Here is a 21,102-nt window from a genome sequence, read left to right on the forward strand (position 1 = left end):
TCTCTCTCTGTGCAGTCCCTGCAGCAGCTGGGTGTGTTCCAGTCCTCGCTGACCCACAGACCTCTTGGAAGAGCGAAGTCCTTGCCTGCAGCCGGCGTCAATCCCATCAAACACCTCTTCACTACCGGTCAGCTTCATATCTGCTTTCTGATTGGAGAACTGTCCGCTGGCCTGTTGCCTAGCAACAGGCAGCTTAACATCTTCAGCTTGGTGACAGATCTCTGGTTTTATAAAGTTTGAATATGTTCTGGCTTGTGGCCTCACTCTAGACTTAGATTAACTTATATTTAAAAAGTTGTTTTGAAAATAACCTCGTGCAGACTTCTTGAATGTCAAAAGATGTCAAGCTCAGAGTGTTTAGCTGAACATGGAGTTAAAAATATTCATATTATAGCTGCTTCTAGACCTTCAGAGTCATATTAAGCCTTTGACAGACAATCGTTGCTGAAGCATGACAGCGTGGGGTTGGTGTGTAAACATACCTGTAAACAGATGTCTGATTGTTCCATTAATCTGACCTGTAAAATGCAGGAAATCTGCAGTATGAACACAGGACCCTCACCTCTGCATTTTCTGTTCCGTGGACTGAAATGTTTGTCAGCTCATCTCTGCGAGTGGATAAGGGATTAACCAAACAAAAGCAGCTTTATTCTGAGGCTGAAACAGTGAGAGGCAGGATGATTTCTGTCTTTAAACAAGCTCAAACCCCCCAGTGTCACAACAATATACGTCACTACTGTTGCCTTGACTCTCAAATAACAAAACAAACTTGCTGAGTTTAAGTGTAATAATTATTTAGAATCATCTTTATAGCAAATATAATGTTGTAAACTCTAACCCTAACCTTCACAGGTCCTGTTTGATTTGACAAAGCAAAGGTTTTCCATCACTAAAAGAAAACAAACCCTGTGTTTGAATGGTTCTGTGAAACTCAGAATTAGCGTGAACCTCCTGACCTCTAGTGGCTGATGAGTGGACGTGCAGTTATTGTTCTGCAGCCTCCAGTTATTTATTATAAGATGTAATTGTGTGTCAGCATCTCTGCTCCGAAGAAAGCACAYGTGATGTGATTCCAACCAGCCGTTGTTTCCTTTGCTCTCTGCAGGGCTCGTTTACGACAGTCTGATGCTGAAACATCAGTGTGTGTGTGGAAATGCTCACATCCACCCTGAGCATGCCGGGAGAGTCCAAAGCATCTGGTCCAGACTGCAGGAGACGGGCCTTCTGAGCCGCTGCGAGGTATAAACCGGACTGGAACCAAACCCTTGCAGCTCTGTGTGAAGTGYTTGTAGGTTTAAGTGTCTGTCCTTTTATGTTCAGAGGATTCGTGGGAGGAAGGCGTCCCTGGATGAGATCCAGTCRGTCCATTCAGAGTTTCACACTCTGTTATACGGAACCAGCCCGCTCAATCGGCACAAACTGGACCACAAGAAGCTTCTGGGTAAACGTCTCCTTCACACTGTTTTAAAACTAAAAGTTTGGTTTGGTTATTTTCATAGTTTCAGTGTTTGTGTCTGATTCCGGTAGACGTTATTCTTTAAGTTAGTGGACAAGATCCACCTGTGTCCGTTTCCAACCATAAGCTCTAACTTTGGTAAAATCTTGGTAGTGTTTTGTAAAATCCTGGCAGTAGAACCCAACAGAAAAATCTTAACTCTCACCTCATATAAAAGCATCCCAGAGGAGGTGGGCCTCGTTTCACACCTCCATTGTCAAGACATGTGCCCTGAGTAGAGTTGGGCTGAACTGTATTGTGTGCATCAATCGTCAGAAAAACCTTCACCAGTTATTATTTGGCACTTGATGATTATTGCSAATAATGCTGCCGAAATGCTTCTCTTCTTTTTCCTCCTCTTCACCAAATAATGGRTTGTTTACCTCCTCACTCTGTCTCAGACTGTTTTTTCCTCCATCTCTGCCTTTGAGCTTCTTGAAGATACAGATTGGAACAGATTCTTAGGGAAATTGTATCTTTAAATAGGTCATGTGACTCGGACGTCCAGGGACTCCAGGGGATTGATCGTTATCTTCTAAACACCACAATTAGTTGTGATCAATCTTTTTTTTTTGCCAAAATCGTCCGTTGCCCTGAATTGTGTCTGTAAGGTTGTTGTTGTCTCTCGTGGTGACCATCCTCAAACCCAGTGGTGGACACGTCAGGTGAGGGAGGCCTTGTTGTTATCTGGTAGCACTCCAGAGGCAGCTGAGAGATATGAGTCCTGGCTGCTGCTGAGGTGAAGGCTTGGGTTTGGAAAGCGTTCTACGAGACCTTTCGATAGAGACTCTGGATCGACTCCAAGAAGATTCTGGCAAAGCGTCAGACAGCTGATAGAAGAGGTGGGGTGAGTTTGACCTCAACCAGAGATGTTGTCGGGCGATGAATACTTCTCGGACCTTCTCAATCCCACCARCACACCTTCCTATGAGGAAGAGTCTGAACACTCTGGGATTGGTCTGTCTATAACTGAGGTAGTTAAAAAGCTCTGTGGCAACAGGGCTCTGGATGGGAGTACGCAATTCACCCTGAGTTCATCAAGGCTTTGGATCCTGCTGGGCTGTCTTGGCTGGCATGACTTTGTCACAATAAGCGAACATTGGGGCAGTGCCACTGACCTGGCAGACCTGGTGGTTCCCCATTTTGAGAAGATGGACAGTGGGTGTGTTCCAATTACAAGGGAATCATACTCCTCTGCCTCCCTAGAAAGATGTGCTCAGGGGTGCTGGAGAAGAAAATACACCCCTGAATTCAGGAGCAATGTGAGCGATGGTTACAACTCCATMATTTCTAAGTGTTTGATGAACTCAGTCCAAAACTCTGGTATTAAGTACAGAAGGTGATATGCATTCCTTTAAGGACTGTTGGACCTTTAATTGTATAAATGTTCAATTTTTTTTTCCAGTTGTTCCTTTGTGTTTAGGTAGTGTTTAGATTGTTGCTTCTGGTTTTAGTTGATGTAACTTTGTTTTTGGAAAAAAGCTGAAATCAGTTCCCTCGACTCTCAGGTCCCATCAGCCAGAAGATGTACGCTGTCCTTCCCTGTGGAGGCATTGGGGTGAGACACTCATAGATTCAGTGTGTTCTGTGTGAACGGGATGGAGGCTTTCAGTCCTGATTTAAGACCTTTGCTKCCCCCTGCAGGTGGACAGCGACACCGTATGGAACGAGATGCACTCATCGGCCGCAGTCCGCATGGCGGTGGGCTCAGTCATCGAGCTGGCCTTCAAAGTGGCTGCAGGGGAACTGAAGGTAATATTGTGTTTAAAGTACATGAAGACCAATGTGACGTGTTGACTGACCTCTGTGTCTTTGGTTCAGAATGGATTTGCAGTGGTGCGTCCACCCGGTCACCATGCTGAGGAATCCACAGCTATGTCAGTAATAACTCTTATTATACTTAAACAATGCCACGTTCATGCTCCACACTCCTTTTGTAACAATTTAATATGTATGTGTGTGTGTCTTACACAGGGGCTTTTGTTTCTTCAACTCAGTAGCCATCACTGCAAAGCTGCTGCAGCAGAAACTTGGGGTTGGGAAGATCCTCATTGTGGACTGGGTGAGTCCAGTTAATGGATGTACAGAGACTGAGCTAAGGTTTGAAGTGGTAGTAGCTGAGAATCAGTAGCATCACTCACACGTCTTGCTTTAGATAATGCAGAATGTTATTTTCAAGGTTTGACCAAAGTGGCTACAAGTTCATGCTAACAATCCAACAGCTGCTTCAGCTGAACAAGTCATTCCAGCGTTTTTTTTTTTTTTTTGTAAAAGCAGATTTATAACTGTAGTTTTTGTGAGCTCTCTCTCCATACATTAAAGTTTATTATTATTATTATTATTATTTGGAGAGCAACTCTTTGTCGTTGGTACAGATCCAGATTATGATCTCTGTCCTTTGTTCCAGACTAAATGTGTGTTCACTGTGTTTTGTTTTTTTCTGTTCTACCAGGACATTCATCACGGCAATGGGACCCAGCAGACCTTCTACAATGATCCCAGTGTCCTCTACATCTCTCTCCATCGCTACGATGATGGAAACTTCTTCCCYGGCAGTGGAGCTCCTGAAGAGGTACAAACATTTAATATTTCTGCTGTAGATTTTATCAACAACAGGAGGAGGGAGTACTGAAGAAATACAAATTTTAGTTATAATGGTAAACCCTTGTTCCCATTATAAACATTTAGTCAGTTTCCCCTCTCCCACCACCTTCAGTGGCTCCATCTGTCACATGGTCTGTTAGAAAACACATCCCAAACCCCAAAGGATTCTTTTTTCTTTAGTGCAGTTGGGTTAATCATGGTTTGCAGTTTTATTTAACCACTAAAAAAAAAAAAAAAACAAATGTAAAAAAGTTAAAATAACACGTTTGATTTACAATAAATATTTGTTATTGTAGCATATTAGAATTATTATAGAAACCTTGCTCGTTTTCAGCATGTGTAACTCTTTGGAGGTGTTTTGGACAGCAGTATGATGCTTATGAATGTAAACAAAAATATGAACAGCCACAAAAAGTCTTGTGTGCCCATATGGTTTCACTTTAAATCTAAGGTGACCAAAACATCTGTGTCATGAGCCAGACAAAGAGCCAAACCACTCTCCATTGGTAGAGGTGTAGTTTATTCTACATGCAAATCCAGGTTACATAATAAATCTTCTCATGTAGCTTAAAAACGTGGAACAGAAGCTATCCTGAAGGAAAACTGTGCCCAGCCAGAGGAACTTCATACTTTGATCAACTGCGCCAATATTCACAGTTAAACTGCACCAGTATTCATTAATTAGCTGGGCCCATAATTTCAAATGAAATGTGCCCGTACACAGATTGGCTGATGGAAAGCCTACACCAAACAGGAGGTCTTTTTGGGATATTTCAATCTAAACAGACGTTTATTGATTTTTTTTATCTTAAATAAAAACAAAAATATTGTTCTGTTTTTCATTGGTCAGGTGGGTTCTGGTGCWGGTGTTGGCTTCAATGTGAACATAGCGTGGACCGGGGGTGTTGAGCCTCCTATGGGGGATGTGGAGTACCTCTCTGCCTTCAGGTAAACACTCTACTGCTCTCTGAGTACTTAAACCCTGAACTCTGGGAGCATTACGCTTTCACTTCCCAGCAGGTCTTTGTGTTATTTAAAGGGAGTCGATGTGTCTCATTTAGAGCTGATGATCTTACTGTGAACAAATTGCTTTACTATTCCAAGTTAATCAGAGTAGTGTTCATGACAGCCATTGCCAATATTTTTTAGAAATGGTTTCCATTTTTAAACATCTTCCAGACACTATAAGCTCTTCTTCTTTATTGACTTCAGTCATTTTTCCTATTATATTAAAACAGCAACCCTATATATCAGAGGAGCCCAAAATGGGGCCCGCGGGCCAAATTTGGCCCGCCAAGCCATTTGATTTGGCCCACCAACAGTTGCCAAAGTTACAACCTGTTATCCTATAGGTAGAAACAGTATTTCCATTGGTCAAATGACTATATAAAAGGGCTGTAGTGAAGGTAGTTTTTAGTCATGGTGCTGACATATCTTTGATTTATTAGGATTAAACATGAAACATGAAACGACAACAAGAAATATTTAGATCAGATTTAACCCCGCATGTAGATTTGCACACTTAGGAGAGCAAAAGCTTGACACACAAACTATATGAATGGTGCACAGTCTTTGCAGAGGGGCACAACCACGAGCCAGGACACCGCAATGCACAGGTGTGGGGACGGCGCAATTGTGTCACTATTGGCGCACACGCCCTTACGCCCGGCGCAACGCGTCAACTATAAACCTAGCTTAAGTCTCTCGACTGGTCTGGGAACACCTTGGAGTCCTCCCAGCTGAAGAGGTGGCTGGGAAAGAGAGGTCTGGGCTTCCCTGTTTAAACTGCAACCAAATTTGGATAAAGCGGAAGATAAAGGATAGATGGAYGGACAATAAAAAGGAAGATTTTCTGTGAAAAGCAGTTGAGAGCTGAATGACTGCTAACATTTCTAAAGAGGCTGAAACTGAGATGTAAAAACTAAAGGAGGCAGTTTCAGCCTCTCTAGTTAACTGCTAAAGGTAAAGTTAGTGACATGTTAGCTACAAACTAAAGGTAGCAAAGGGTCAACTAAAAGCCAAAGTTAAAAAACACCTAAAAGTACTTTAAGAACATTGCTTTCAAAGGAATGAACAGGATCTCCATGTGTTCAAATGAGGAAAATATTTGAAAGAGAAGTTAAATATTTTGTGTATAAAAGTTAGAAAAAACACGAATCATGAATGACCTGAATGTTTTCATAAAAAGGTCTAGAAAAGTAGTTATTTAGCAAATACATAAAAAATAAGCAGTAAGATAATGATGACTCAGCAAAAATCTGCCCTGAAGCTTTACTGTCTGTTTTCTGTGTTTGTGTTTAGGAATGTGGTCATGCCTATCGCCCAGCAGTTCAGTCCAGATGTGGTCCTGGTCTCTGCAGGTTTTGATGCAGTGGAGGGTCATCAATCTCCTCTCGGGGGCTACAATGTCTCTGCCAAGTGTGAGTGAAAAGTTTCTGCTGCTCAGAGAAAGACTGATTCCACTCCGAGGTTCTTAGCTGTAACAAATCATGTTGGCAGGTTTTGGCCAGCTGACTCAGCTCCTGATGGCTCTGGCGGGTGGGCGGGTTGTGATGGCGCTGGAGGGCGGCCATGACCTCACCGCCATCTGTGACGCTTCAGAGGCGTGCGTCTCTGCGCTGCTCGGAGACCTGGTGAGACCGGCTGCTGTTACAGTGACAGCATGCTGCTGATTGTGATTTTTACAACAGAGGAACTAAAATACAGCAGCTTCAGAAAGCATTGTTTGTGTTTCTTGTGTTGCAACGTGATGCTACAATCATTTAAACTTAGGTTTTCAGCTACTGTGGCTGACTGCTGCYAGCTAGTGGTCAGAGGCTAAACTACAACACAAAAGTGAACTGTTGGCCTGAAAGTTTACATTTGAAACTTTTACCACTGTGTTACATCAGCTTTGCTTTTAACAACAGTCAATAAATGTTTAGGAACTGAGRACACTGATTGTTGAATCTTTGTCGGTGGAATTATTTCCCATTCTTGCTTAATGAACAACTTGAGTTGCTCAACAGTCCAGGTCTCTGTTGTCGTATTTTACACTTCATAATGCTCCAAACATTTTCAATGGGAGACAGGTCTGGACTGCAGGCAGACCAGTCTAGTACAGACACTCCTTTACTATGAAGCCACACTGTAACACGTGGAATGTAGCTTAGCATTGTCTTGCTGAAATAAGCAGGACGTCCCTGACAAAGACGTGGCTTGGATGGACACATGTTGCTCAAAAACCTGTATGTATTTTTCAGCGTTAATGCTGACTTCACAGATGTACAAGTCACCCATGCCATGGATACTAAACCAACCCCTTTTTTTTTCACTTTGGACACGACATCCATGATTTCCAAAAACAATTAGAAATGTGGACTCATCAGACCAAAGGACTCTTTTCCACTTTTCATCAGTCCATCTCAGACGAGTCAGGCTGGAGAAGTYGTCTGTGTTTCTGGATGTTGTTGATATCTGTCTTTGTCTTTACATAGTAGAGTTTAACTTTCATTTGTAGATGTAGAGGCAAACTGTGTTCACTGATAATGGTTTTTCTGAAGTGTTCCTGAGCCCATGTGGTAATGTCTGTTACAGAATGATGTCAGTTTGTAATGCCATGCTGCCTGAGGGATGGAAGGTCACGGGCATTCAGTATTGTTTTCTGCCTTGCTGCTTACTTGCAGAGATTTGTCTAAATCTTTAAATGTAGATGACTGTAGATGATGAAATCCCTAAATTGTAATTGTACGWGAAAAAACATTCTCAAAAACATTTAAAAAAGCAGCAGATTGTGTTGAATCTTCACTTCGTCACAGTCTCCCATCCTGAGCAGCACAGCGGATAATGAAAACAGAATTTTATACAGTTTAGTAAATTTATTAAAAATAAAGACCTAAAATATCATATTCTCACCTTTACTCCATCATTTAGCAGCAACTCCAACCTTGAGTCTTTTTGGGTTTGATGCAGAAAGTTTTTCACAGCTGGTTCAGAGGATTTTGTAGATCCTGTCAGTCCTGTTGGACGGGGACCATTTGTAGGATCTTTCCTTCAGTAGTGCTCAGGTCAGTCAGACTGACATTCACAGGTTTGTCCCTCAGCCTGTCCTGTGTTGTCTTTGTTCTGCGTTTAGGCATCATCACCATGTTGGATAATGAGCCTTTGGTAGCTCAGAGAGATATGTACCTTTACAAAATTAGGTCCGGTCCATTTATTTCATGGTGGGCAGCAGAGATGAAGAAAAATGTGAGGAACCTGTACATCCCTTTTTACTAAATTTACAACATGATCATAAGATTATGTTATCACTGTCATTACATGGTTCTGAGGAGAATCAGAGGGAAACAGTGATCACGCTGCTACATAATTCAACTCCACAATGTGAAGGATACTTTCTGAAGCATCTGTTGCTTTTTTCTTCTCTGTGACTGAATGTGGTCCTCTCTGCCCCTCAGAGCGACTCTGTGTTCCAGTGGCCCCAGGAGCAGCCGTGTCCTAAAGCCTGCGCCTCCCTGGAGACGGTGATCGAGATCCAGAGTGAGGATCTGATCTTCTCTGCATGCCTGCACTCTGTGTCCACATGTTGTCCTCCTCCTCACACTCCTCTGTCTCCTCCTGTCTCTCCAGGTAAACACTGGTCTTGTCTCCAGAGCTTGTCTCAGAACAGCAGYCTCTCTCTGGGGGCTCAGGGCCAGTCGGAGAAGGACGAGGCAGAAACGGTCAGCGCCATGGCCTCGCTGAGTGTCGATGTGGATCAGCCGGGCTCTGTAGCTGAAAGCACAGAAACCAGCAGGTCAGGCCTGGAGCTGAGCTTTTTATCTGCTCATATCAGCTTTTTATTATGTTTCCCAGCACCAGGGAAGATGTTCGACCTATACCCGAATTCTTCCTTATTTTTATTTTTCATCTGAGCCACACTGCTCACATGGAAGTAGTTGTGTTTTGGTTTTATTGTATTATACTGAATTTTCGTGGAAAAAAAAAGGAGGGGGGATAGATTTTGCAGATTTTATTTTAAAAAATTATTAAAGTGGGATGTTTTGCAAATARACTCTTTTTCTCCCACAATCTTTACCCTTTTTTACAGTTTATACATCAAACTGTCAACTTAAAGATATTATCTGACTGTGCTGTGACTGTCGGAGGCAAGTTAGCAAACAGAATTCTGAATGACTTGAAACTTTCACATCTGTAGCTGAGGCTTACACAAGCTGTTTCCATTGACCATGAAAATGCACAAATTAGAATTTCGAAAATAAATTTGCTCAATGGAAACGTTAATTTAGAGAAAAATTACGTTTTTCGACAAAATGGTTTTGCACTAGGATGAGATGGTTTTTTTGGCCGTATCGAAATTGGTGTTTTTTGCAAAACTGTAATGGAAACACTTTTTTCACATCACAGGAGTCACGTGATCAAGAACCGTCTGTTTCTGCAGGTGAAAAAGACGAAGAAAAAGATAAAAGTAGTAAACGTAGTAGCAAAATCAGTGAAGTAGTAAAATAAAGAATCATCGATTACAATTTCCCAAAAACACAGCATATGTAGCYGTTCCTAAGAGGCTTGTCTCCTCTGGTGATGAGCGCTAGTGTCGCGGTAGCAATATGCTATGTGTTTACATCCATTGCCGCCATGTTTGTAATGACTTATCGCAAGAACAAACGTATTCACGTGTGACTTTAATAGCATTTCTTACAGAATGGAAACACTGCAATTGCGAAACAGTATTTTTTCGACATTATTAAAATATTGACAAAGTTTTGCGCACATTTGCAATGGAAACGCAGCTAGCGATGTGTTGCTTGAATTTTATCTATTATTCCGAACACRTTTTGAGCTGCAGGAGCAGCCAGCTTACATGCAAAGTCTATGGCGAACGCGCCTCTATGGGTCATGCATCGCGTCAYGTACGTTTTGGGCGGCGCTCAAGGAAGGCAGAAGGGGCGGCAGGGCATTTTCCGCGCATGCGGTGCTGCGGAAGCAGCCGCCGCCAGAGTTCAAAAATCGGAACTTTTTGCCGCTCGACGCATCTTGACAATCAGTCAGAGAGACTCATTTTTCCACGTGATAGTTCCCTGAATGTTGCCCAYTAAACCGAAACAGACGGACAGGAGATCTTTAGCTGAAATCGACCGTCTGCAGTTGGATTTTCTGGCAGGATATATCAGTACCGATGTGGGTCAGCTGCTCGGGACAAAAAAAAAAAGTCCGTCAGCTGGCAGCTTCTGGAGTGGCAAAACTAACCGAACAAATCGCCACTAAATCATCTGGTGAATTAATTATCTGTTATGCGCAATGTTCGCTTGCTCTTTAGTAAATAAATCAAAGCCATTTTCTTTATTTTTATCTTTATTTCACCCGCCGAGGACCGACCGGAAAAAAAAACAAGACGCTCCTCCCTCTTCAGACGCACGTCTGGTCTGCGTCCCCGGTCTGAACAWAGTGTGTCCAGCTGGAGGCGTTGTGTACTTTTTTGCTGCTCAAAAGGCGTTCGGTGTGAACGTAGCATAAGTGTCAGAGTGTCAGATTCTAACTATTTCTGTGAGCACTGTGGGTTTTTCTTTCACTAAACSAGGGGTACCAACAGTTTTGTCCACATGTGTAGCTGTATTTGACACCTGCAGGGCAGCTTTACCTGTGACCGAAAACATCCAACTTCAGCTCCAAAGCTTCAGGTCTAAAAACAACACTAAGAAAAAATAAGTATTCAGTACTAAATGATTAATCAGTAATTTATTAGAAGATTTGCATTTTTTCTCACAATTTTGAGTCACTAACAGCTGCAGTCCAGAGAGAGACTGGTTTTAAATTATGACAAAAGTAATTCCTGTTGAGTTTTGAGAAGAAACTTGATGAATGCTGGAGTTTCAGACAGGAGCTGATTTGAAATGTTTCAGTATTTCTGCAGAAACTTTCTGTTTAGTAAACTATGAGGGATGGTGTATAATATTTTTGTGAGGGTGGGAGTTTGGGGGTTTGGCTGACGGCTGTTTGTTGTTCACCTCTCTGCAGGTCCACTGAGGAGCCGATGGAGGAGGAGCCTGTCTTGTAGGAGGAGCCTAATCTAGAATCACATAGAGACACTTTCACCTCCTTCTAGCACTTTTTCCTCTTTCCCTGTCCCTCCACAGAGTGTGCACACACTCGCACACACACACAAAGTGGACGTGAGATGTTGTGGAGGACTCGGATCAGCTGAGAGCACCGAGGAGGCCGGTCCAGGTGAGTTTTGTAAGAAAAACGCGGACGCATCCCTTTCCTTCTGGTTCTTCTACCTGAGGAGGTGCAGACGACTTGTTAGCTCCTTCATGGAAACCAAACGTGCAGGAGAGTCGGCGAGGAAGCATTTCCTGCATAACACCTGTACACAGCACCACTGAACCATGTGTCCCACCCGTTTGTGCTTCATCCCTCCGCCTCTGTTTCCACTGGAAGTCCGACAGCAAGCTGACGTCTGGTCTTCTTGTGCGTCAGAGACGAGCCACTCGCCGGAGGAGGAACGGCTTTTACAACGAGGAGAAGAGGAGAAGAAACGATAGGTGCCTTTTTCCTGTCCAACAAACACTTGTCAGAACCTCCAGGTCACTGCCGGAGCAGYTCAGCTGTTTGAGCTGCTCAGAGGATTTTCTGTTTTCATCTTGATGCCTTAGTTCTCCTCCACATGTACCAACCTGGAGAGAAAGGAACAGGCTTTCATACGAGCTGAAATTAACTCTGCTCACATGAACTCGAGTTTTTATTTGAAATCTGACAATAGTATTCTCAAGAGACTGGTTTATTTTCTGGGGGCAGAAGCTTCTGAGGTCACGCCCCCGGGCTGGAAGCCTGCTGTGGAATCCTGTCAGACTCTGAGTCCTGAGGATCAGGTCCCAGGATCAGGCCAGCATAAGTATTCATTCATGTAAACACAGACCCTTCAGTCCACTCCTCTACTTGTTTTGGTTTAGAGCCATGTGACCTGAGCCACGCCCCCTTCACATTTAATAAGGATCATCAGATTGTGGCTCATTTTCAAACGCCACAGTGTCTACTGTTTTTTGTTTTGTTGTTTCGGTCATTAATTGTAATTCTTGCTGTTTGCTGTACATACTGTCCAGTCGTCACAGAAACACGTGTGCTCTTTTTTTCTATTTCTGTACATACACACATGTATAAAAACACCAAATACTTTTGTATAAAAACAAAAAATAAGAGCTATAAACAGTGTTTTATTAAATCAAATTAGATTTATAAATATATTCTATTTGAAGCTTTGATGTTTTCAAGGTCTGACAGGAAGGAAGCACATGGACCGATGGGATCAGCCATCACCACACCCTGTGTGTGTGTGTGTGTGTGTGTGTGTGTGTGTGTGTGTGTGTGTGTGTGTGTGTGTGTGTGCGCGCGCGTGTGCCTGTGCTTGGTAATAGGTGATGAGGGTGACTGAATGTTGTTTAACTGAACTCCAGTTCTTGACCAGCACTGCCCTCATCAGGCCGACAGCTGTAACTACAGACAGGAAGTGTTAGAGGTCAGAGGTTAAATCATAAAAAGATTAATATTATGACTTTTGATTTATTTCTGTTAGAACATCGTAGTCCTGAATCTCAAGTCTATGTCAGTCTGACAACTTCTTAGAGTCCTGGTCTGCTCACTGAGTGGATTGTAAAATAAAACTCAAAGTTTTAAAAAGACCAAAATACTGCCTTTAAACTCTACATACCTTTTTACACAGATCCTCTTTGTTGCACATTATTTTTGTTTCTAACATGCATGATTAGAATCTAAACAAGAGGAAGTAAATAACTAGTTGAAAGGAAAAATGATTACAATAAATATCAGCTGTTCAGTAAATTTTAGTTCCTGTAAAGTTACTGTTGTATTTTATTTATTTATTTTTAACCAATCATAGCTAAATGCAGATCTGAATCAAGACTTTTGCAAAACTTCCTCGTCTGGCTCTAACTGATCTCAAAAATCTTTTACATTTTTTTATTTATTTATTTATTTTACTTGTGAAATTTTCTCATTTCTGTCTGGTTCGTAGTCAGAGATGCAGAAAACATTTGAGCTGAAAGTAGTAGCAGGTARCAAAGCTGGAAGAAATTATTTTTACAGAAACGCTCATCTTCAAGTATCTGACGTCACGGGAGCCCCCAACGTCGGCCCCAAACATGAGACCACCTCCTGCTCTCCTTTCAGTTTTTACTCCTGCAGCACAAACAGAAAACAGGAAATACCTGAGCGAGCTGAAATCTCAGCTGCTGCCTCATGATGCAGGACCGTTTCCAGTCTCTGTGATCAGGTCCACATAGTTGGGATTTGTGATGACTTAAAGTTGACTCAGATCTGCTGGCTGCAGACAGCAGCTGCTCGCCAGGATCATGTTCATACCTGAGCTTGTGTGACCAAACATTTAGCATTTTAGAATTCTTTCAAAATAAAGGCAGAAACGAACGTTAACAGGCTTTTAGGCAGGATGTGATTTGTATCCTGAAGGTCCTGAACATTAATATTTTAAAATAAAAACTCAACTTTAACACTCGGCTCATATTTTACATCCACTCAGTGAACGTAAAGTTTGTTAMTGACTCACCCATCATTAGATCGTTTATCACCTCAGGACTGGACTGTTGGACATGGAAGCCTCTTTACAATGGATGATGGCCCACTRGTTTTGCAGGGTCTTAGTAAAGTCTTCAGGTGTGTATTAAGAACTCAGAGGACTGATGTGTGATGGAGAATAAATCCAGAATGGTTTTAAACGTGGCGGTGGCAGCAGTGTTGGTGTAACCACGAGGCCTGTTCACCCCTGTGAGTTCCAGCTGAGTGAGGAAATATTTACATTTTCAGCTGCTGTCTCAGCAAATTGTGTTGGCGATGAGTTAGAGTTAGCCRTGTTTGAGCATCGCAGCCTATTGTCCTGTTCCAGCTATCTACAAACTGACTGATTTATTGACCTGATTTTATTCATTTAACTGGAGGCTTTTGGTACTAAACATTATTTAATCAAACTCAAGAACAGCAGCTGGTACTGGACTGGCTGAGTGAAGGACTGAGATCTGAAGTCAAACCAACTGTAGTCCAATAAAATCTCCCCAACATTCAATTGGAGTTTGATCAGCAACTGTCAGTCAAATATTTCATGGCTCACATGGATGGTTCCAAAACTTTGTAGAGTTTGTAAAGATCAAAATTACAAACATCTGAGATTTTAACTGTACTGCATTTATAAAATAAGGATTGGTAATTTTTTTATTTAATTGGCTTTAACCATCTATGATTCCCAGAGAGGTTCTGATCAGTTTTAAAACCCTCTGGAACAGAAAGTTTGGACAGCTTTTAGGATTAATTTACTAAAACACATCCCTAAAGTAAAGTGATGACCCCTCCCATCATTTAAGGCACCCATCCCTGGTGTAGACAATAATGTAATATTTTCATCCACCTGGAATGACCCCCAAAGTAGTATTTGGACAGCCATTTTGGAAATCCAAGATGGACGTCACCTAAAACAGATTTCAGTGGTCACCTCTGGATCCTCTATAATTTAAAATGTGGGTTTAGACACCAAGATCACGGCTCTRTGTGGCATGGAAACAAGGTTACAGGGTAATATGTATTCTGGTGGCCATTTTGAAAATCCAAGATGGCTGTCATCTAAAACGGATATTGGCGGTCTCCACTGGATCCTTTGGATCCTTTAGATTAGAAAACATAGGTTTAGACACCAAGATCATAGTGTTGTGTCAACTAAAAACCAAGTTAAAGGCCAAATGGGTATTCTGRCAGCCATTCTGAAAACTGTCCCATAAAATCCAGCAATTGAGAGAATGGAGCYAATGGAATTACTGTACATGCTAATGGTCCCCAAAGAACATATTTGACTTTTATCAAAAAAAATAATTTGCTTCAGAAGCCAGTAGACTAGTCACTCTCATATGTTTYWACTAGCACCTCTACAGCATGGGTTTRTCATAAAGTTGTGAGGTCCCAGAGTTCACATGCCACATGTCTTACCAGCTGGTGGTAATTATGCTCCATTAAACTATTTGCCACATTAAACACAGTAGAAGAAGAYSCCGGAAAGATAAAAACACAATAGAGGACATGTAGGGTTGTTATTGCAAACAATGGATCTGGTTGTTGTGAGAGTAGYTTTTATGACACAACCAGTGACTCCACCCCCAAATCAATCAGTATCGACACGCGGTACACTTGGAACCACAGATGTACATTCTGAAAAAGGRTCTGGTTCTAYAAATCCTTGCTACTGGAAAAGCCTTGAAACTGTGGAGAGCCAAGTCGAAGCGTGCTGTAGAGGAGCTGGTGGAAAAGGGCCAATAATGAACACTTCTACTGAGATCTGTAACAAACTGTCCTGTGAGAGGTTCCTGCTTGGTTCTGAGTTCTGAAAGGTCGTGCTTTGAAGATTCAATTTGGTGTCACCTCCACTGCTGCTAAAACCTGAATTCTGAAGGACAAAGACCGAGAACTGCTTCATGCAGTGAGAACTTCTCACCAGTCCAGAAGTCACACAGATTTGATGTTTTCCTACATGAGATGATTCAGTAAATTTCTTGATGTTTGATACTGTGGTGTTAAAGTAGGGTCCTGCTATGACGTGTGCGTGTGTGTGTGTGTCTGCGTGTGTGTGGGAGGGGGTTTGGAGTCTGTTTTACTTCCCTCAGTTTTCAGGGGGGACTCTCTCGGTTTGTTTCATTCGGTTCATGACTGAAGAGTTTTTAAATCCAGTTTTTGTTGTTGAAACCGATCAGCACATTCCTGACTCTTCTGTTCGTGTCGGTGTTTTCTTCACACTCTTTCCCGCGGTGACGACTCATGTCTGGTCCTCGCTGACTCACATGTACATAAAGTGTACACATGTGCAATACACACTACTCAAGCAATCTTACTGTGACTAATATTGAAGATAAGTGTCACTTTTTGGAAGTTTCAGCCTGTTTTTCTTCATTTGTCCTGGTTTCCTGTTGATGGATTCTGTTGCGAGGTCTTAAAAAGGGAGGATTTTTTTTGTGAATCTTCACACTCAGTTTGAATTCAGGGTTTGAAATAAATGAAGCCCTTTTTTCACTCAATGTAATGTTGTGATGTTGATCCTGCTTTTTTAAAGTGGGCTTGTCGTTTGATTTGTCTGGAAACTGAATAAAGCAATTCACAGATTCTTTGCTGAAGTTATTTATGGAACCAGACAATTTGAAACTTTTGAGACACTTTTTTTTCTTTTAGAAAAGTATTAAACATCTTATTTTTGTTTTTTATTTGTAAGAACTTGGGCAACTATGATAACACCTGTGGTTACTTTTTAATTTTGTTATTTTTACAACCTGGGATATGAAATTTAAATTTGAATGAATTTTTTTAATTTGGTGGTATTTGGAATTAAAAATTAATTTGATTAAATTGACACAAAATTAGTTTAAATAAAGCAGTAGCATTTCTTACAGGAATGCATACAGTGGGGGGATCAAGTATTTGATACACTGTTGATTTTTCAGGTTATCCCACTTGCAAAGCTTGTAGAAGACTGTAATTTTTATCATAGGTACTCTTCAACTGTGAGTGATGGAATCTAAAACAAAAATCCAGAAAAATACAATGTATCATTTTTAAATAATTAATTTCCATTTTATTGTGTGAAATAAGTATTTGATCATCTATCAACCAGTAAGAATTTTGGCTCTCACAGACATGTTAGTTCTTCTTTAAGAAGCCCTCCTGTTCTCCACTCATTACCTGTATTAACTGCACCTGTTTGAACTTGTTACCTGTATAAAAGACACCTGTCCACACACTCAATCAATCAGACTCCAGCATCTCCACAATGCCCAAGACCAGAGAGCTGTGTAAGGACATCAGGGATAAAATTGTAGACCTGCACAAGGCTGGGATGGGCTACAGGACAATAGGCAAGCAGCTTGGTGAGAAGGCAACAACAGTTGGTGCAATTATTAGAAAATGGAAGAAATACAAAATAACAGAAAATCTCCCTCGGTCTGGGGCGCCATGCAAGATCTCACCTCATGGAGCATCATTGATCTTGAGGAAGGTGAGGAATGAGCCCAGAACTACACGGCAGGACCTGGTCAATGACCTGAATAGAGCTGGGACCACAGTCTCAAAGAAAACAATCAGTAASACTCTACGCCGTCAAGGATTAAAATCCTGCAGTGCACGCAAGGTGCCCTTCCTCAAGCCAACGCATGTCGAAGCCTGTCTGATGTTTGCAAATGACCATCTGAATGATCCAGAGGAGGAATGAGAGAAGGTCATTTGGTCTGAGACAAAAATAGAACTTTTTGGTTTAAACTCCACTCGTCATGTTTGGAGGAAGAAGAATGATGAGTACAACCCCAAGAACACCATCCCAACCGTGAAGCATGGTGGTGGAAACATCATTCTTTGGGGATGCTTTTCCATAAAGGGGACAGGACGACTGCACCATATTGTGGGAAGGATGGATGGGGCCATGTATCRTGAGATTTTGGCCAACAACCTCCTTCCCTCAGTAAGAGCACTGAAGATGGGTCGTGGCTGGGTCTTCCAGCATGATAACGACCCAAAACACACAGCCAGGGCAACTAAAGAGTGGCTCCGTAGGAAACATGTTAAGGTCCTGGAGTGGCCTGGCCAGTCTCCAGACCTGAATCCAATAGAAAATCTTTGGAGGGAGCTTAAAGTCCGTGTGGCCCAGCGACAGCCCTGAAACCTGAAGGCTCTGGAGGAGATCTGTATGGAGGAGTGGGCCAAAATCCCTGCTGCAGTGTGTGCAAACCTGGTCAAGAACTACAGGAAACGTCTGATCTCTGTAATTGCAAACAAAGGTTTCTGTACCAAATATTAAGTTTCATTTTTCTGGTGTATCAAATACTTATTTCACACAATAAAATGGAAATTAATTATTTAAAAATTATACGTTGTATTTTTCTGGATTTTTGTTTTAGATTCCATCACTCACAGTTGAAGAGTACCTATGATAAAAATTAGTCTTCTACAAGCTTTGCAAGTGGGAAAACCTGAAAAATCAACAGTGTATCAAATACTTGATCTCCCCACTGTATCTCCTGCCATGTATTTGTGTTGGAAATGACTTTCTGTAACTACCACAATAAATTTATCAGATCAGAACTTCCAAGCAGTTTTGAAAATTATGGGAAAATGGGGCATATAGCTTTAAAAAAAAGTCAGAACTATAGAAAATAAATAAAGCAGAATATGGACAAATCTTTATTTCATGTTCTGTTGCTTCCAATATGAATATCTTGCAAGATTTTCATGACTTACCAAAAAGTATAAACTTTATAATTTAAATGAGAAAGATGGCTATGCTTTCAGTTTTCTGCTTATGTAGCCTACTTATCAAAGATATTATCTTACCTATACTTTAGCTTATATAAAAAACTAAGGAAACGTACAATTAGGGAAATGTATACTTGAGATATACTTCTTTTTTAGTAAGGGCAGTATACAGGTTTTTTTCCACTATACAAATAACTTTTAAATGAACTTGAACTTTAATCATCTGTCCTCACATGGTTTGTTTTATTTGCTGCAAATAAAAGAGACAGGGCGCCATCTTGAATTGAGTTGGCTCTAAAAGTTTATCAGTTTTACATCTACATTTCACGATGATTTCCTGAACTTTTCATGAGAATCCATCCAGTGGTTTATGAGACATGATTTGCTAACAGGGAAAACAAARCGCTGAAAACATCGCGAGATCTCGCGAGATTTCATTACATCACGAGATTGTCTTCTCTCGTGAAGCTCCATCCCGTTAGCTTCATCATGGCTTCGTCCGGTGAGATCAGCATCGACGACGCTCCCCCCACCTACAAGTCGTTTGTGTGGCAGCACTTCGGATACCCGGTAGTGACGGTAAATGGAGCCAGGGTGACGGACAGAACCCGAACCATCTGTAAGCACTGCAAGAAGATCTCTCCCTACACCTCGGCTAACACTAGCACTATGCAAAGACACCTACAGAACCACCACAGATCCGTGTTAGAACAACACGAGCCTCAACAGAACCAGAACCACAGACGTCTGCGGAGCCACCGCAGGTCTCAGGTTAAACCCGCAGCGGCCGTGGTGCCGAGGGAACCGAGCCGACGCGCAGACCCGCCCCAGCCCCCGCAGCTAACCGACAGAGCCGCCGAGATCACACGGGACATCGGTATTTTCATCGCGGCCGACCTGTCGCCATTTTCTGTTGTGGAGAACCTGGGCTTCAAGCGGCTCCTCAACACGCTGGAGCCCAACTACACCATCCCGACCCGCGGCCATTTCTCCACCACGGTGGTTCCGAACCTGTACGCGGAGTGCAGGACCAGGGTGGTGCAGGTTCTAAAGAGCGCGGAAAGCATCGCAGTGACGACCGAAGCCTGGACTTTCAGGGGTACGCTGAGCTACGTCACGGTTACGGCTCGCGCCACGAGCAGCGCGTGGGAAACCGTGAACGTTGTGCTCCGAACTCGCCCGCTGTTGGACTCGAACAAGGAAGCCAACATGATGGAGGTGCTGATAGAGGCTGTCTCTGAGTGGCAGCTTCGGAGGCAAAACCGTAGTATCGCCATCGTAACCAATGACGTAGGTAACCCGGAAGTAGCGCTACGCCAGGCCGGGCTGGAGCCCCGCATCCAGTGCTTTGCCCACACTGTGAACCTGGCCATCCGGGCTGGCCTCGCTGTGACGCGGGTTAGCGCGCTGCTGGAGCGCGTGAGGCGTGTTGTCTCCGTGTTTCACCAGAACCCCACCACCGCCGCCGTGCTGAAGTCCAAGCAGAAGCTGCTGCAGCTGCCGTGCCACGACCTGATCACTGACGTCAGCACGAGGTGGAACAGCACGCTGGACATGCTGAGCCGCTACCTGGAGCAGCAGRCCGCCATCGCCGCGGTTCTCAGCAGCCCGTACCTCAGACTCAGCGTCCAGATCGATGCACTGGACAGCAGCGACACCCGGGAAGCAGAAGACCTGGTGAGGCTGCTGATGCCCCTGAAGACCGTGACCACGGTCCTGTGTGAGGAGAGAAACCCCGCGGTGTCCCTCATTGTGCCGCTGAAGAGCATGATAGAGCAGAGCATGAGCCCACACCATGATGACTCCACCACTGTGGCCGACACGAAGAGAGCCATCCTCAACAACATTTCAGGCACTTACAGTGGAGCCCTGAATGACTTCCTGCTGGAGTGCACAGCGCTGGACCCAAGGTTCCGGACCCTGTCCCTGCTGGACCACAACCAGCGGGAGGACGTCTTCCTGAGGGTCCAGAAGAAAGTTCAGCAGCTGCAAACTCAGGTAAAGATCTCAGTGCAGGACTGTGCAGCCTGCAGCTTTTTGTAGCAACACAACACAAATTCATATTTGTCAAAATATAATGAAACCTGATCAGTGGATCTTTTCACTGAACTTTTCTAAGCAACAAAAACATCTATCTATCTATCTATCTATCTATCTATCTATCTATCTATCTATCTATCTATCTATCTATCTATCTATCTATCTATCATCTATCTATCTGACTTATTGACTGACATTGACTTATTTACTGACGGGCTTATTGACTGACTGACTGACGGGCTTATTGACTGACTGACTGACGGACTTATTGACTGACTGACTTATTTACTGACTGACTGACTGACTTATTTACTGACTGACTGACTGACTTATTTACTGACTGACTGACTGACTGACTGACTTATTGACTGACTGACTTATTGACTGACTGACTTATTGACTGACTGACTTATTGACTGACTGACTGACTTACTTATTGACTGACTTACTGACTTATTTACTGACTGACTGACTGACTGACTTATTTACTGACTGACTTACTGACTGACTGACTTATTGACTGACTTCTTGACTGACTTATTGACTGACTGACTGACTTATTGACTGACTTATTGACTGACTGACTGACTTATTGACTGACTGACTTATTGACTGACTGACTTATTGACTGACTGACTTATTGACTGACTGACTTATTGACTGACTGACTTATTGACTGACTG

The 21,102-nt window shown here is 42.7% G+C and overlaps 2 protein-coding genes across 2 annotated transcripts in view; both read left to right on the plus strand.

The window, feature by feature from the left end:
• hdac5 (histone deacetylase 5) overlaps nt 1-16,245 on the plus strand; it is a 56,101-nt gene extending 39,856 nt beyond the window's left edge. Inside the window, exons 15-28 of the mRNA XM_014019412.1 lie at nt 16-127; nt 1,106-1,239; nt 1,321-1,441; nt 3,004-3,053; nt 3,140-3,247; nt 3,317-3,372; nt 3,470-3,557; nt 3,948-4,067; nt 4,950-5,047; nt 6,401-6,519; nt 6,599-6,732; nt 8,536-8,617; nt 8,708-8,873; nt 11,093-16,245. Of these exons, the coding sequence (XP_013874866.1) occupies nt 16-127; nt 1,106-1,239; nt 1,321-1,441; nt 3,004-3,053; nt 3,140-3,247; nt 3,317-3,372; nt 3,470-3,557; nt 3,948-4,067; nt 4,950-5,047; nt 6,401-6,519; nt 6,599-6,732; nt 8,536-8,617; nt 8,708-8,873; nt 11,093-11,132 (1,428 nt within the window). The 3' untranslated portion in view covers nt 11,133-16,245. The remainder of the gene's footprint in view (nt 1-15; nt 128-1,105; nt 1,240-1,320; nt 1,442-3,003; nt 3,054-3,139; nt 3,248-3,316; nt 3,373-3,469; nt 3,558-3,947; nt 4,068-4,949; nt 5,048-6,400; nt 6,520-6,598; nt 6,733-8,535; nt 8,618-8,707; nt 8,874-11,092) is intronic.
• A 2,579-nt stretch (nt 16,246-18,824) lies between these two features.
• Nucleotides 18,825-21,102, plus strand: part of LOC106525252 (zinc finger BED domain-containing protein 1) — a 5,315-nt gene continuing 3,037 nt past the window's right edge. Inside the window, exon 1 of the mRNA XM_014019413.1 lies at nt 18,825-20,377. Within this exon, the coding sequence (XP_013874867.1) occupies nt 18,869-20,377 (1,509 nt within the window). The 5' untranslated portion in view covers nt 18,825-18,868. The remainder of the gene's footprint in view (nt 20,378-21,102) is intronic.

This window comes from Austrofundulus limnaeus, unplaced genomic scaffold, assembly GCF_001266775.1.
Source record: "Austrofundulus limnaeus strain Quisiro unplaced genomic scaffold, Austrofundulus_limnaeus-1.0 Scaffold220, whole genome shotgun sequence".
NCBI lineage: Eukaryota > Metazoa > Chordata > Actinopteri > Cyprinodontiformes > Rivulidae > Austrofundulus > Austrofundulus limnaeus.